Consider the following 15,385-nt stretch of genomic DNA (forward strand, 5'->3'; position numbering starts at 1 on the left):
GGGTCTCGCTCTTGCTCAGGCTGGTCTCGAACTCCTGAGCTCAAACGATCCGCCCACCTCGGCCTCCCAGAGTGCTAGGATTACAGGCGTGAGCCACCGCGCCCGGCCTGGGATCATATCTCTGACTCCAAATGACCCTGAGTTACAATGATTTTTCTGTTTTCTTCTATAGTTTTATAGTTTGTATTTAGATCCATGATTTATTTTGAGTTAATTTTTGTTTAAGGTGTGAGGTTTAGGTGTTTTGTATATGGATGTCCAATTGTTCTGGCACCATTTGTTGAAAACACTGTCCTTTTTTTGTTTGTTTTTTTCCTAATCCTGTTTCAAAAACACTGTTCTTTCTTTATTGAATTGCCTTTGTACTTTTGTAAAAATCCATTGACTATGCTTACGTGGTTCTATTTATGGACTCTATTCTATTCATTTAATTCTGGGTCTGTCCCTTCACAAATACCATATTAACTCTATTAACTTGAATTTTAGAATAATGCCTAATATCAGGTTGTGTGACTCCTCCAACTTTGTTCTTTTTCAAAATTGTTTTGGCTATTTCATTTTCTTTGACTTTCCATATAAATTTTAGAATCAGCCTGTTTGTACCTATAAAATAATATTTTGGGATTTTGATTGGAATTGACACTAAATCTAACAATTTGGGGAGACTAACATCTTAACTAGTAATATATTGAATCTTTCAATTCATGAACACAGTATGTCTCTCCATTTCTTTTTGTTTTCTTTTTTTTTCTTTTCTTTCATCAGTGTTTGGTAGTTTTTCAACATACAGACCTGGCACGTTTCGTTAGATTTATACCTAAGTATTTTATTTTCTTGGAGCTACTATAAATTTTTTTCTTTCACTTTCCAGTTGTTCACTGCTAGCACATAGAAATACAATTAATTTTCATTTGTTGATCTTGTTTCCCAAAACCTCACAACACTTTTAAGAGATTTTTGGTGGATTCCATGGGATTGTTTACAAAACTATCTTATTTCTCCCTTTCCAATCTTGATGCCTTTTATTTCTTTTTCTTGAATTATTGCACTGGCTAGGACTTCCACTACAGTGTTGTATAGGGGCAGTAAGAGTGGCCATCTTTGCTTTGTTCCTGATCTTAGCTAGAAAGGATTCAAAGTTTTACCATTACATACGATGTTAGATGGTAGGTATTTTGTAGATGATCTTTATCAAGGTGAAGGAAGTTCCCTTTTATTCATAGTTTTCTGAAAGTTTTTGTAATGAACAGGTATTGCATTTTGTTAGATGCTATATCACATCAAGTGATATGATTATGTGAATTTTCTTCTTTAGCCTGCTAACATTGGTTAATTTTAAAATACTGAACCAATTTTGAATTCTTGAGATAAATCCTACTTGGTCTTGGTATATTATTCTTTTATATGTTGTGGGATTGATTTGCTAGTATTTTGTTGAGGATTTTTGTGTCTATGTTCATGAAGGATGTTGGTCTGTAGTTTTCTAGTACTCCCTCTGGTTTTGGTATCAGGTTATTGCTGACTTCAAACACTTCTGGCCTCGGCGCGCCTGGCTGAGGATTGAGAATTATATTGATCTTTTCGAAGAACCTAGGGTTAGGCTTGGCATGGTGGCTCACACCTGTAATCCTAGCACTCTGGGAGGCCAAGGCGGGAGGATCACTTGAGCTCAGTTTGAGACCAGCCTGAGCAAGAGTGAGACCCCTTCTCTACTAAAAATGCAAAAATTAACTGGGTGTAGTGGTGCCGGCTTGTAGTCCCAGCTGCTCGAGAGGCTGAGGCAGAAGGATCGCTTGAGCTCGGAAGTTTGAGGTTGTAGTGAGCTATGATGACACTACTCACTCTACCCAGGGTGACATAGCCAGCAACGTGTCAGTCTCATAATCTGAAGATCCTGAGTTTAAAGTATCACCTTTTTGTTACGTTGATTCCCTGCCTGCAGTGTTAATTTTATTGATTTCTGCTGTTCTTGCTGTTACTCCCATTCTTCTGCTTGCAGTGAAAGCTTAGCTTGTTGATTTGAGACCTGTTCTTCTTTTCTGATATAAGCATATAGTACTCTAAATTTCCTTCAGACACTGCTTTAGCTGCATCTCACAATTTTGATATTGTAGTTTCATCGTTTTGGACATAATTCCCTTAGAATTAATACTTGCTAGAAAATGGAGTTTGATGTTATTTAGAATTATACCAATATTCACGGAGGCCGAGTATCACAGGCATAAAGGCACATCATGACTGTAGGATGTCTTTTCATACTTCCCACGTAGTTTTATATTTTAGCTATGAAGGTCAGTCACCAGAGCCAAGCTCGCTCTTAGCAAGAATTTTTATGTCCATTCAAAGCCTCTCACACCTTTCCGGGCCCATCCGTTCGCAGCTAGGAGGAGAGACTGTAACCAGGTTCTTCATACCACACGTGCTCGGGTGACGCCACGTCTTGATATGCTGTCTAGTTTCTTTAAGATGAAAGGAGCGACTGGTAGCAGGGCCATGTAGATGAGGAGGTTCCGTGTGGAGGAGACCATGTCCTCGTGAATCTTCGATTTCGTCTCCTCCGGGTCCAGCTTCAGCCCGAGGCCGTCTGTCCGGCACGTCGCAGCCCTGCCTCGCTGGCTTGCGGCTGCTGCGCTCTCCTCCCCTCAGTCTCAGTTTTCTCCCGTTCAAAATATTTTCTAATTCCCGTTGAGACTTCCTCTTTGACCTCTGGATTATTTAGAAGAGTGTTTAATTTCCAAGTGTGCTTGTTCATATTTCTAATAATGATTTCTAGTTTTTAATTCCTTCATGGTCAGAAAATATTTTTATATGATTTTAAGTCTTGTAAGTTTGTTGAGGTCTCCTTTAGATCCAGGCTATTGTTCATCTCGGTGAATGTCCAGTGTGTACTTGAGATGTCTGTTCTCTTGTTGTTGAGTGGAGTGTTTTATAAATGCCAATTAGATAGCGTTGGTTGACCTTGTTGTTCAGTTCTTCTATATCCTTATTTATTTTCTGGCTACCAAGAAAGTGGTAGGTTACCAAGAGAGGAATCTCCAAGTCTCAAACTATAATTGGGGATTTACCCATTTCTCCTTTTAGTCATGTCAGTTTGTGCTTCATGGATTTTGAAGCTCTATTATAGGATTTCTGTGTCTTAGTATCATTATTATACAATGCCCCTTTATTTCTGACAATTTTTTTTTATTTTTATTTTTTGAGACAGAGTCTCACTCTGTTGCCCTGGCCTAGAATGAGGGCTGTGGTGTCAGCCTAGCTCACAGCAACCTCAAACTCCTGGGCTTAAGCGATCCTCCTGCCTCAGCCTCCCGAGTAGCTGGGACTACAGGATGCACCACCATGCCCGGCTAATTTTTTGTGTGTGTGTGTGTGTGTGTGTGTGTGTGTGTGTGTGTATATATATATATATATATATATATATATATTTTTTTTTTTTTTTTTAGTTGGCCAGATCATTTGTTTCTATTTTTAGTAGAGACGGGGTCTTGCTCTTGCTCAGGCTGGTCTCGAACTCCTGACCTTGAGCGATCCTCCTGCCTCGGCCTCCCAGAGTGCTAGGATTACAGGCGTGAGCCATCGCGCCTGGCAATTTTTATTTTTTAATAAAAATAGAGAGACCGGGCGCGGTGGCTCACGCCTGTAATCCTAGCACTCTGGGAGGCCGAGGCAGGAGGATCGCTCAAGGTCAGGAGTTCGAGACCAGCCTGAGCAAGAGCAAGACCCCGTCTCTACTAAAAATAGAAACAAATGATCTGGCCAACTAAAATATATATGTAGAAAAAATTAGCTGGGCATGGTGGCGCATGCCTGTAGTCCCAGCCACTCGGGAGGCTGAGGCAGTAGGATCGCTTAAGTCCAGGAGTTTGAGGTTGCTGTGAGCTAGGCTGACGCCATGGCACTCACTCTAGCCTGGGCAACAGAGTGAGACTCTGTCTCAAAAAAAAATAAAATAAAATAAAAAAATAAAATAAAAATAGAGAGATACAGTTTCACTCTGTCACCCAGACTGAAGTGCAGTGGCGCCATCGTAGCTCACTGCAGCCTGGAACTCCTAGGCTCAAGTGATCCCCCCACCTCAGCCCCCCAAGGAGTTGGGATTTCCAGGCATGATTCACTGCACCAGGCCCTGATAATGTTTCTTCCACTGAAGTCGGCTTTGTCCAATATTAATTTAGCCATTCTAGCTTTGTTTTTATCAGTGTTTGAATGGTATTCTTTTCCTTCTAATCTATATATGTCCTTACCTTTTACTATTTTCTTTTTTTTTTAAGAGACAAGGTCTCACTCTGTCACCCAGGCTGGAGTACAGTGGCATGATCATAGCTCACTGTAACCTCACCTCCTGGCCTCAAGCGATCATCCCAAATTGCTGGGATGACAGGCATGAGCCACCACGCCCAGCCCTTTTACTATTTTTTTTAACAGCTTTATTGAGATGTAATTCATCCATTTAAAGTCTACAATTAAGTGATTTCTCATATATTTATAGTTGTGCAACCATCACCACAATCAATTTTAGAATTTTCATTACCTCTGGAAGGAAACCTTGTACCCATTAGCTGTCATCCCCCAACCTCCCTATACTATCCCCCCACACCCAGCCCCAGGCAACCACTAATCTACTTCGTTTTATTCATTATAGATTGTCCCATTCTGGGCATTCCATAGAGAGTATTATACAGTGTGTGGTCTTTTGTGTCTGGCTGCTTTCACTTACCATTACATTTTCAAAGGTTCATCATGTGTAGAATGAGTCAGTACTTCATTCCTTTTTATGTGTGACTAATGATCTGTCATATGGATGTACCACATTTTATTTATCTGTTCATCAGCTGATGGACATCAGGTTGCTTTCACTTTTGGGCTGTCACGAATAATGCTGCTATGAACATTTGTGTGCAAGTTTTTGTGTGGAAATATGTTTTAATTTCTTTTGGGAGTAGAATTAACAGGTCATATGGTAACTCTATGTTTAACTTTTTGAGGAACTGCCAGACTTTTGCAAAGCAGCTGCATCATTTTATAATTCCCACCAGCAGTGTATGAAGGTTCCAGTTTCTTCACATCCTCACCAGTACTTGTTATTGTCTGTCGTTAGTCATAGCATCCTAGTAGATGGAAAGTGATATCTCATTATGGTTTTGATCTGCAGTCCCTCATGACTAGTAATGTTGAGCATTTGTTCATTTTCTTATTGGCCATTTCCTCTTAGGAGAGTTGTCTATTCATGTCCTTTGGCCATTTCTCAACTGGGTTATTTGCCTTTTCATTGAGTTATAAGATATCTTAATATATTCTGGATTCTAGACACTCAGTCAGATAAATAATTTGCAAATTTTTTTTCCCCATTCTGTGAGTTGTTTATTTTCTTGAGAGCTTGTTTAGAGGTTTTAAGAGGGAAACACAGCTACTCATATACCCTTGACTGAAGAACAGTTCTCCATTGGGGAAGGTCGTCGTCTTTGACCAACCGTGCAGCTTCAGGAGGGAAGCACATGGAACAGTGAGGGAGGAAGGGGACGCCCACCTAGCCAGCCAGATCAGCCACATCAGCCCTAGGGTGACAGATACCACAGCCATATTGTCCTCACATCCTCTTTACTTTCTTAATGGTGTCTTTTTAAGCTTAAAAACTCTTAATTTTGATGAAGTCTAATGTATCTATTTTTTCTTTGGTTGCTTATGCTTTTTATGTCATATTTAAGAAACTGTTGCCTTAGTTTACCCCTGAGTTTTCTTCTAAGAAGTTTATAGTTTTTGTTCTTACATTTAGATATTGATTCATTTTGAGGTTTTTTTTGTTTGTTTGAGACAGAATCTCACTCTGTTGCCCTGGCTAGAGTGCAGTGGGATCATCATAGCTCCCTGTAACCTTAAACTCCTGACCTCAAGGGATCATCTGGCCTTGGCCTCCCACAGTGCTAGGATTACAGGTGTGAGCTACCACACCTGGCCAAATTTTTTTTTTAAATGAGTTCATTTTATTTATATAGATGTGAGGTAGGGGTCCGACTTCATTGTTTTGTCTGTGGAAATCCAGTTGTCCCAGTACCATTTGTTAAACATACTATCCTTTCCCCATTGAATGCTTTTGGTACCCTTGTTGAAAATCAGTTAACCATAGTGTGAGGTTTTTTTCCCCCCTGGACTCTCAATTTTTGCATTATTTGTCTGTAGTTTTCTTGTGGTTTCTTTGTCTGGGTTTGGTATCAGGGTAATATTGCCCTCATAGAATGAGTTATTGCCTTCTACTTTAACCTATGCGTATCCCATTATATTTAACATGAGTTTCTTGGAGACAGCACAGAATTAGGTTATTTTTAAAAATACAAACTGATAATCTTTTAATTGGTATTATAAGACATTTATATTTAATGCAACTATTGAAATGCTTGGGTTTAGATATACCATTGTATTGTTTTTTATTTCTTCCCTTTTTTTTTTTTTCCACCCTATCTCTCCCTCTCCCTCTCTATACATATACATACACACACACACAGAGGCCGGGCACAGTGGCTCATGCCTGTAATCCCAGCACTTTGGGAGGCTGAAGTGGGAGGATCACTTGAGGCCAAGAGTTCAAGACCAGCTTGGGCAACATAGTGAGACCTTGTCTCTACAAAAAAATTTTTAAAAATTAGCCCCCAGCTACTTAGGAGGCTGAGGCAGAAGGATCGCTTGAGCCTAGGAGTTCAGGGTTACAGTAAGCTATGATTGTGCTGCTGTACTCCAGCCTGGGCAACAGAACAAGACCCTGTCTCTAAAAAAAAATGTAAAAATAATAATTAAAATTTTAAAATATGCACATATGTGGCTGTTCTAGGGATTGTAATATACATACTTTTACAATGGATTTAGAATTAATGTCTTACCTCACCACACAGGTCCCTTTCCCCTTCTCCCCTCATGTTATAGTTGTATTACATCTACATACATCACAGCCTCCATCAGACAATGTCATACCTTTTATTTCAGCCATTATATATATATCTTAAGGAAGTGAAGAATAGTCTCATGTTTATGTAGATTTTTACCATTTATGTTGTTCTTCCTGCATTCCCAATGTTTTGAGTTTCCCTCTGTATCATTTCTCATCTGTTTGAAGAACTTGCCTTAACATTTCTTTTGGATTAGATGCTTTGGTTATGATTCTCTTAGTTTGCCTTCATTTGAGAATGTCTTTATTTTACCTTCATTCCGAAAGAGTGTTTTTGCTGGATATAGAATTCTTGGGTGACAATTATTTCAACACTTTAAAAATGTTGTTCCACTTCCTCTGGCCTCCATGTTTTCTGGTGAGATATCCGTACCCTTTCAAACAGTCGTTCCTCTAAATGAAATGTATCATTTTTCTCTAGCTTATTTTAGAATTTGTCTAGGTCTTTAGTTTGCAGAAGTTTTTTTATTTTTGTTTTTTGTTTTTTTGTAGAGACAAGGTCTTGCTATTGCCCAAGCTAGTCTTGAACTCCTGGCCTCAAGCGATCCTCCTGCCTCAGCCTCCCAGAGTGCTAGGATTACAGGTGTGAGCCACCACACCTGGCCTTCTGAAGTTTCTTTATGATGATTCCAGGCTTGGATTTTTGTTGTAGTTGATTTAATCTGTTTGTGTAGTTCACTGTGCTTGTTTTTTTTTTTTTTTAGATAATTCTTCCACTTGTCTGCTACAGGGCCTACCTCTCCTCCTTTGTTGCCTAAAATTCTATCCTCTTTATTTTTCTTTTTCTAAATTTTTTGTAGAGATGAGGTCTCACTGTGTTGCCCAGGCTGGCTTTGAACTCCTTGCCTCAAGTGATCCTCCCGCCTCAGCCTCCCAAAATGCTAGTATTACAGGCATCAGCCACTGCTACCAGCTCTTTATTTTTTTCTTTTTCTAAATTTTTCTGTCCTCTTTAGAGTTAGTCCTTTGATTTAGAGAACAAAGACTACAAAGCTCTCTGATGGCAAGTCTGCATCCTTTCATCTTTATGTTTATCTTATTCCTGGCACTTAGCACAAGTCTCTAAGAATTACATAGAGAATTATTTCAATCATGCAAATTACCTGAATAGAATCAAGGGGGAAAACAATGATTTCATGCAGTAACACTAAGTCTTTTCCCTCTGCAATGATGGTTTCTTGGTGTTTTGCTCTTTTGTCTTTTTTATTTACTTTTTTAAAAATTTTTTTATTTATTTTTTATTTCAGCATATTATGGGGGTACAAAAGTTTAGGTTACGTATATTGCCTGTGTCTCCCCTCCCCCACCCATCCCCCGAATCAGAGCTTCAAGCGTGTCCATCCCCTAGACAGTGCGCATCGCGCCCATCCCCTCCCCTCCCACATCTGCCCAACACCTGATTAATGTTGTTCCTAAATGTGCTTTTAGGTGTTGATCAGTGAAACCAATTTGATGGTGAGTACATGTGGTGCTTATTTTTCCATTCTTCGGATACTTCACTTAGTAGAATGGGTTCCAGCTCTATCCAGGAAAATACAAGAGGTGCTATATCACCATTGTTTCTTATAGCTGAGTAGGACTCCATGGTATACATATACCACATTTTTTTAATCCACTCATCCATTGATGGGCACTTGGGTTGTTTCCACGTTTGCAATTGTGAATTGTGCTGCACTGTGCTTCCTGATTTGTAAGTTTTTATCTTTTTCCAAACTATCATCAAGTTTACTGACTCTATCCTTTGTTATTTCCATTCTATTATTGCTCCCACCCAGCGGATTTTAAATTTTGGTTATTTTTCAGTTCTAAAATTACAGTTTTGTTCCCCTTTATATCTTCTGTTTCTTACCTGATAATTTCTGTCTTCATTTTAAGAATGTTCAATACTTTTTGAAGGCTGGTTAGAAATAGCTGCTTTAAAGTCTGTATCTGATCATTCCAATATGTGAGTCATCTTAGTGTGGGCATCTGTTGATTGCTTTTTCTTCCATGTTGAGATTTTCCTGGTTTTCATACTCTGGGTTATTTTGGATTATATCTTGGATATTTTGAATATTATATTGAGACTCTGGACCTTGTTTAAACCCTAAACAGAATGTTGATTGTTTAAAGCGTTTGCACTACTAGTTAGATTAGTCCTGTGTCTACATTGGTCAGTCTGGGACCTGGACCTGTGCATCTAGGGTCAGACCCCATGTGCGCAGCTCAGCAGCAAGCCCACAAATTCACATGTCACTCTGTTGGGTCACTCAGCCATTTCCCTCTCTACTCTCCCTGACACTTGACAGTTCCCTGGGGCCTCCCTTCTGAGACCTCCAGCCAGAAATCCGAGGCTTCCTCCTCCCCGGCCTGGTGCACACTTCCTCCAGCTGCATCCGGGGCCCAGTGCAGGAGGGCAGGGAGAGGAGCCCCAGCAGGTGGTTGTCCCCTGTTCTTGGGGCCATGGCTCCTCCAGGTAGAGGGTAGGGCTCCCTCTCAAGTTTCAGGTGCCTGCCTGGCAGACGCTGCCGTCACTGTCACTGGTGCCACCTCTGTGGCCCAGGAGCTGAGATGGGGAAGAAAGGAAAAAGGGAGGAGGATTCCTTCAATTTTCTGATCCGTAGGGACTTCATTTCCTGTTTCCTGGACACACTTTCTCCTGGAGCCCTTTTTGTCCCCACTGGGTGCACTTCAGGTTTCAAGCTGCCTTTGTGTTCAGGCTGGGCGATATTGGAAGAAAAAAATGGTAACCACCCCACTGTTCCATGGAACTTTGAATCTGGTCTCCTTTGGGCTGCCCCTGCGTCTGTCCAGGATTGGTGGTGGTCGGGGGGAGACCATCCTGTTCACTCGGCAGCCTCCTCACTGCCCACAGTGCCACGCCTTCCTGCATGGAGGCCCCCACGGCAGGGCCTTGCATTCCCACTGCTGTGCCCCCCATTCTGGAAAGCCCTTGCACACCAGAGAGGCAAAGAGCCAAGGCTCAGAAGCTGGGGCTCAGTTCCCCAGCCCCGAGCTCTTCCCTGGGCTCCCCCTGCCTTCTCCACTCCTTGCTGGGTCCGCAGTGAGGCTGGCATCTCTCCAGTCTCGGGGCTCCCTGCCACCCCTTCTGCACCCAGCCCAGGCTGAGCAGCCCTGTTCTCACCTGACCCAAAGCTGTCACCTCCCCTGGGGCATTCGGCTTTTACTGCCTCTACACAGCTGCAAGTGATTTTTAAAATATGACCATGCTTCAAACTCTCCAGTGACCACTGTGTCAGGACATAAAGCCCACCTCTCTGCCATGCACCCCTAATGGCCACCACCCACAGGCTCTGTGCTGTTTCAGGGCTTTGGTCTTTGCTGGCCCTCTGCCAGAATGCTCTCCTTGTAGGACTCATCATAGCTGAGTCCTTTGCATTCTGCTGTTTCCACTCAAATGTCACCTCAGAGGGACAGTCCCTGGCCTCACATCACCCCGCCCGAAAGTAGCTGCTCTCTACCCAGCCCGCTGTGTCCCTTCCTTCCTAGCACCTGCTGTCTGCAGTGGGCTTGCTTTGCTGCAGGTGTGGCCCCTCTCCCCACTGGAACATGGGCTTCCTGTGTGGTCCCTGCTGGGCCCCAAGGCCTGGCCCTCAGTCACATATAGTTGAGCCAGTGAGTCAACTCAATGCTCAAGAGGACAAAAAGCAGATCAGGAGACCTGGCTTCAATCAGGATAGATTTGTAGCAGTGAGACCTGCCTGTGGCACTGCTAGGGGGGTGGGTTCCGTCTGCCAGCCTCGGGGTCTCCCCAGCCCACAGGAAGTTCTCCCAACTCGGCCCACTGGGACTCTCGTGCCAGATTTGGGGTGCAGAGCCTCAGCCTCGTGGGCCCCAAATGGGGAGGCTCTCCAGCTGGGCCAGCAGGGATGGGAGGGAGATGTGTTGAGGGCGTCTTGCACTTTCAGGTCCAGGTCTCAGAGTGGTGGCCAGCCCCTCTGCTGGCCTCCCACCTGCCCTTTTCTATTATCAGAAACATGACAGGTGAGGGTGAGGCCACTGGGGTAGGGAGGGAGGAGGTGGGAGGCCCTGAACAGGACCCATGCCCAGGGGTCTGGCCAGGGCCCCCTCGTGAGGGCCTCAGCTGCGAACCCACTCAGCATCGTCTCCTCCAACCTCTGCCCCAGTGGCTTTTGTCCCTGGCCTGAATGCAGAAGTCCTCGGCCTGGACTTGACTCCGCGCCACCCCACCCCACCTACTTCAGCCTCTGTTCGGGCATGCCTGCTAAGTTGAGCATGTCCCTAACAATCAGTACCTGTGATGCTCCTTAAACCTGCCCCTTAAACCAAGTCCCCTCCGGGGCTTGAATCTTGGATTTCTTTTTATCAAGGTGGTTTCAGCTGGGAGGAATGAGCTATGGCTTAGGCAGGGACAGGTAGGGTGAGAGTCTGTGGCAGGTGTGGGCAAGATCTTGACGCAGGGACCCCACAGAAAAGAAGGGGACCCTTTCCTCCTGGATGTCCCAGAAACCCAGCTCAGCCCCAGTGCCTTACCCACATTGCTGCCTGATAGCCTCTCCCACAAAGCCAGACCTCCTTTCTCCCCAAAGCCGTGGTTGCTCCTCTGTCCCAGCCTGGCCGCCAGTCACAGGCTCCTGCAGGGACCAGCCTGTGGGCAGGGCTGGAGCAGAGAGAGCCTGCCAGGAAGCCAGGGAGGGGGTCAGGATGTCTGAGGAAGGCCCCCACCAATACACAGCCCTCTACTCCAGACAGAGCAGAGCAAAACCACAGGGGGACCCTCCTGGCAACCCACATGTATGCATGTGCACATGTGTACACACACACGTGTGCACTGCAGACAATGCATACATGCAGGTGCACTTACATGACTACAACACAGACGATGCAGAGACACAAGTACACGTGTGCACATAGCACAGGTGTGTGGTGTATACATGCACACATGCAACAGACATGCGTGTGGACAACACAGACCTACACATATGCCTATGTGTCACACACCCCTTGGCTTCCCTTAACGCACTAGTTTTCTTAGTGAGATGCAGGCTTGTCCCCAGTTGTGCTGAGTGACCAAGAGAAAGGGGTTGGGATTTTTTTGTGCCTGAGTGGGAAGGGCTGATGGGGCCACCACCAACCTAAAGGAGTTGGCCCCCGGAGAGCCCCTGCCTCCTGTTCCTGCTGCCCCTGCCTTCCCCAGCCCTGCTCAGCAGCCCCATCCAGCCCGAGCTCTGGGCTGGTTACGGACATGCCACCTGAGCCCAGGCCAGGGGCTATTTTAGGTACAGCTCCTTGGCCGGCAGCCCCCCTCCGCCAGCAGCTTTTCTACTGGCCACCTGCCGCCTGTCAGGCCTAGAATGCTGATTGGCAGTTAGCAGGGGTGGGGGCTGGGGAGAGACTGTTATAAAGCTGGGGGTGCCGGAATGTAGCTGTCCCCGTCCAGAGCCCCCGTGGTCCCTGCTGCCACCATGGCCACCCACCACCGCCTTGTGATGGTCCGGCACGGCGAGAGCACATGGAACCAGGAAAACCGTTTCTGTGGCTGGTTCGATGCAGAGCTGAGTGAGAAGGGAGCCGAGGAGGCCAAGCGGGGAGCCAAAGCCATCAAGGACGCCAAGATGGAGTTCGACATCTGCTACACATCAGTGCTGAAGCGGGCCATCCGCACCCTCTGGGCCATCCTGGACGGCACGGACCAGATGTGGCTGCCCGTGATACGCACCTGGCGTCTCAACGAGCGGCACTACGGGGGCCTCACGGGCCTCAACAAGGCAGAGACAGCTGCCAAACATGGGGAGGAGCAGGTGAAGATCTGGAGGCGCTCCTTCGACATCCCGCCGCCCCCCATGGATGAGAAGCACCCCTACTACAACGCCATCAGCAAGGTGGGCTGCCACACGGAAGGCCTCTGGGAGGCTGTGGGGTCGGGAGCTGGGTGGGGGGCAGCTGTCTAGGGAGAGAACAGCTGTGTTCCTGTGTCCCCCAGGAACGTCGGTACGTGGGCCTAAAGCCCGGGGAGCTGCCCAGCTGCGAGAGCCTCAAGGACACCATCGCCCGGGCCCTGCCCTTCTGGAACGAGGAGATTGCTCCGCAGATCAAGGCCGGCAAGAGAGTGCTCATCGCGGCCCACGGGAACAGCCTGCGGGGCATCGTCAAGCACTTGGAAGGTGAGGCCCACCCCGGGGAGGGGCAGGGGTGTGGGGCGGCCGCAGGAGGGCTGACAGCCCTGACTTTTAATTTAGCAAAAGTTCCCACCGCCTGGTCGAGGCAGCCTTCCAGGGATGGGGTTTTCAAACTGTCCACTAATTGGGGGAGGGTTGAGAAACGATTTTAAAAAGTTTTTGCTTCATTTCTGTGTGGGACACCATGTCCATGTGTCCTTCTGCAGGCTGTGGGTGAAAAGGCTGCATAGCGCTGACCGGGCCCACCCTCGGGCCTGGCTCCCCTGGGAGGCAGCTCGCTGCGGCCAGAGGTGGGGCCGGCTCTGCGGGTGGAATCTTGCCTAAGGACACCCAGCTAGGAAAAAGAGGGGCCCCACCTCAGAGCATCTGGCCCCAAATCCTGGTTTACGGTGGGATCCTGGGCAAGCCACTTCAGCCGCTGAAGCAGCAGCAGCTCCCCGGCTCCTCCTGGCACTGCCTCTTGATGTGGGGCTAGAACCCCTGCACACACCCTCATCCTCCTCCTCCCCACACCCTCTCTAGGCAAAGGCAAGACCACTCAAAAGAGGGGTACAGAGCTATAGAGTGGCCAGATGCCCCCACTAAAAAGCAAGGGCTGAGAAATGGGCCTGGGGCGACAACCTGGGGAGGCCCCACCACAGCGCCTGGCCCCTCCACCTCTTAGGATCCTCAGACACCAGGGCCGTCTAAGTTTAGCATCTAAATGACCTTCAAGCTTGCTGGGATCCTGGAAAGGCAAGAAGGGAGCAGGGTGTGTCCCAAACCTCTTGCTCCTGAGGGCTGATGGGCAGCCAGCCAGTGCCAGGTCTGCCAGCTCTCCCCGCAGGCCCTGGCCCTGCTGCCTCTCCCTTCTGGGGGCTTCACTAGCCCCACGTGCCTCTCACAGCCTGGTCTGGGGGAAGGGGATGCACCACGATGAATGCGATGGGATTTCTATGGGAGTCAGGGTGTCCCTCACTCCCCAGAGAACATCCTCCTTAAGCCCTCCTGCACCGAGGGGGTGGGGTGGCGTGAACACCAAAGGTCGAGCTGCTATTCCCAGCACAGGGGCTGCAGGAGGCTGGCAGGGTCGGGTTTCGACCCAGCATGGCCTCCCCAGCTCCTCGGCAGGCCTGTCTCCCTGTCCCTCCTCCAGGCCCATTCCTCATCTCTTCTGCTCAGGATGTCTAGAATTGAGAAGACCCTGGAAACCAAATGGCTGTTTTTACTAACCCTCAACTTCAGTCTGGCCAGGGTTCACCCTGGACTGAGGAGTTTGGGGATGGCACCACCTCAAGCCACAGCTATTCAGGCAGGGACAGGTCTCTGTTTGATTTACCACTGGCTATTTCTTAGGCTCTTGGCCCAACTCAGCTTTGCCTTGTCCAGTTGGTACATTTCTGTGGCTTTACTCTCAGGGCTGGGAGGGCTGCTGCCAGGTGGACTGGCTCTGCAGCCCAGAAAGGTCACGGCATCTGCTGCATGGACAGGTAGGAGCAATGGGGCTAAGGATGCCTGTTCCTCCTGTCCAGGCATGTCGGACGAGGCTATCATGGAGCTGAACCTGCCCACGGGGATCCCCATTGTGTATGAGCTGGACCAGGCACTGAAGCCCACCAAGCCCATGCAGTTCCTGGGTGACGAGGAGACTGTGCGGAAGGCCATGGAGGCTGTGGCTGCCCAGGGCAAGGCCAAGTGAGGGGTGGGCTTGGGCAATAAAGGCACCTTTAGCACTGCCTGCAGTCAAGTGTGGCCAGGCGTGCCAGGGTCTCAGGCTGGCTCCACAGGCCTGGCCTCTGGGGCCTGCCCTGCTCACCCCCACCATTAGCTGTGGGGACTCCAGGGACTAGGGGTACAGCTATCCGCCCAAGCCCATGTCACCAGGGGCAGGAGCCCAGTGCCCATTGCTAGTCATCAGGCAGCTGAGCCAGGGCTACAACCACCCCAGGAACTTGCACTCTGGACAAGCCCCTGGGCTGACCCTGAAGCTTCAGAGCCATTTGGTAACCATGCTCTAGAATCAGTGTGCTCGGGGCCACTTAGGGAGAAGAGGCCAAGTGACCCAGCCCTCCCTGTGGGGAGCAAGGACCACAGACAGGATACCACTTCTCTGTCAGCTTCCTTCAAAGGATGGGTGCTCCTCTGCTGTCCCTGTAGCCCCCGGGGTGGCACCTTGAGCCTCACATCCTGGATGGGACAGACAAGATCATGGAGTCTCAAAGCCAGCAACACCCCAGACTCTGGGGGCTTCCACAGCCTGGGAGGGGGACTTGGGGTGGGGGGGGCTGCCATCTCCATAAGAAAGAGACCTGGAAGCCCTGGTAAGAAA

General features: G+C 47.5%; 1 protein-coding gene across 1 annotated transcript; it reads left to right on the forward strand.

The window, feature by feature from the left end:
- Positions 1-12,283: 12,283 nt before the first annotated feature.
- On the forward strand, positions 12,284-14,958 carry PGAM2 (phosphoglycerate mutase 2). The gene is made up of 3 exons (XM_069462097.1): positions 12,284-12,780; positions 12,882-13,062; positions 14,589-14,958. Exons 1-3 carry the CDS (start codon positions 12,364-12,366, stop codon positions 14,753-14,755), a joined length of 765 nt encoding a protein of 254 aa, XP_069318198.1. The 5' UTR covers positions 12,284-12,363; the 3' UTR covers positions 14,756-14,958.
- The last annotated feature ends 427 nt before the right edge of the window (positions 14,959-15,385 follow it).

The sequence above is a fragment of the Eulemur rufifrons genome, chromosome 29 (genome assembly GCF_041146395.1).
Source record: "Eulemur rufifrons isolate Redbay chromosome 29, OSU_ERuf_1, whole genome shotgun sequence".
Lineage (NCBI taxonomy): Eukaryota > Metazoa > Chordata > Mammalia > Primates > Lemuridae > Eulemur > Eulemur rufifrons.

Excerpts from the sequence above, each read along its gene's own strand:
- PGAM2 (XM_069462097.1), top strand. The coding sequence starts at position 12,364 with ATGGCCACCCACCACCGCCTTGTGATGGTCCGGCACGGCGAGAGCACA. Across the intron at positions 12,781-12,881 it reads ACTACAACGCCATCAGCAAG|GAACGTCGGTACGTGGGCCT; the intron begins GTGGGCTGCCAC and ends TGTGTCCCCCAG. Across the intron at positions 13,063-14,588 it reads CATCGTCAAGCACTTGGAAG|GCATGTCGGACGAGGCTATC; the intron begins GTGAGGCCCACC and ends CCTCCTGTCCAG.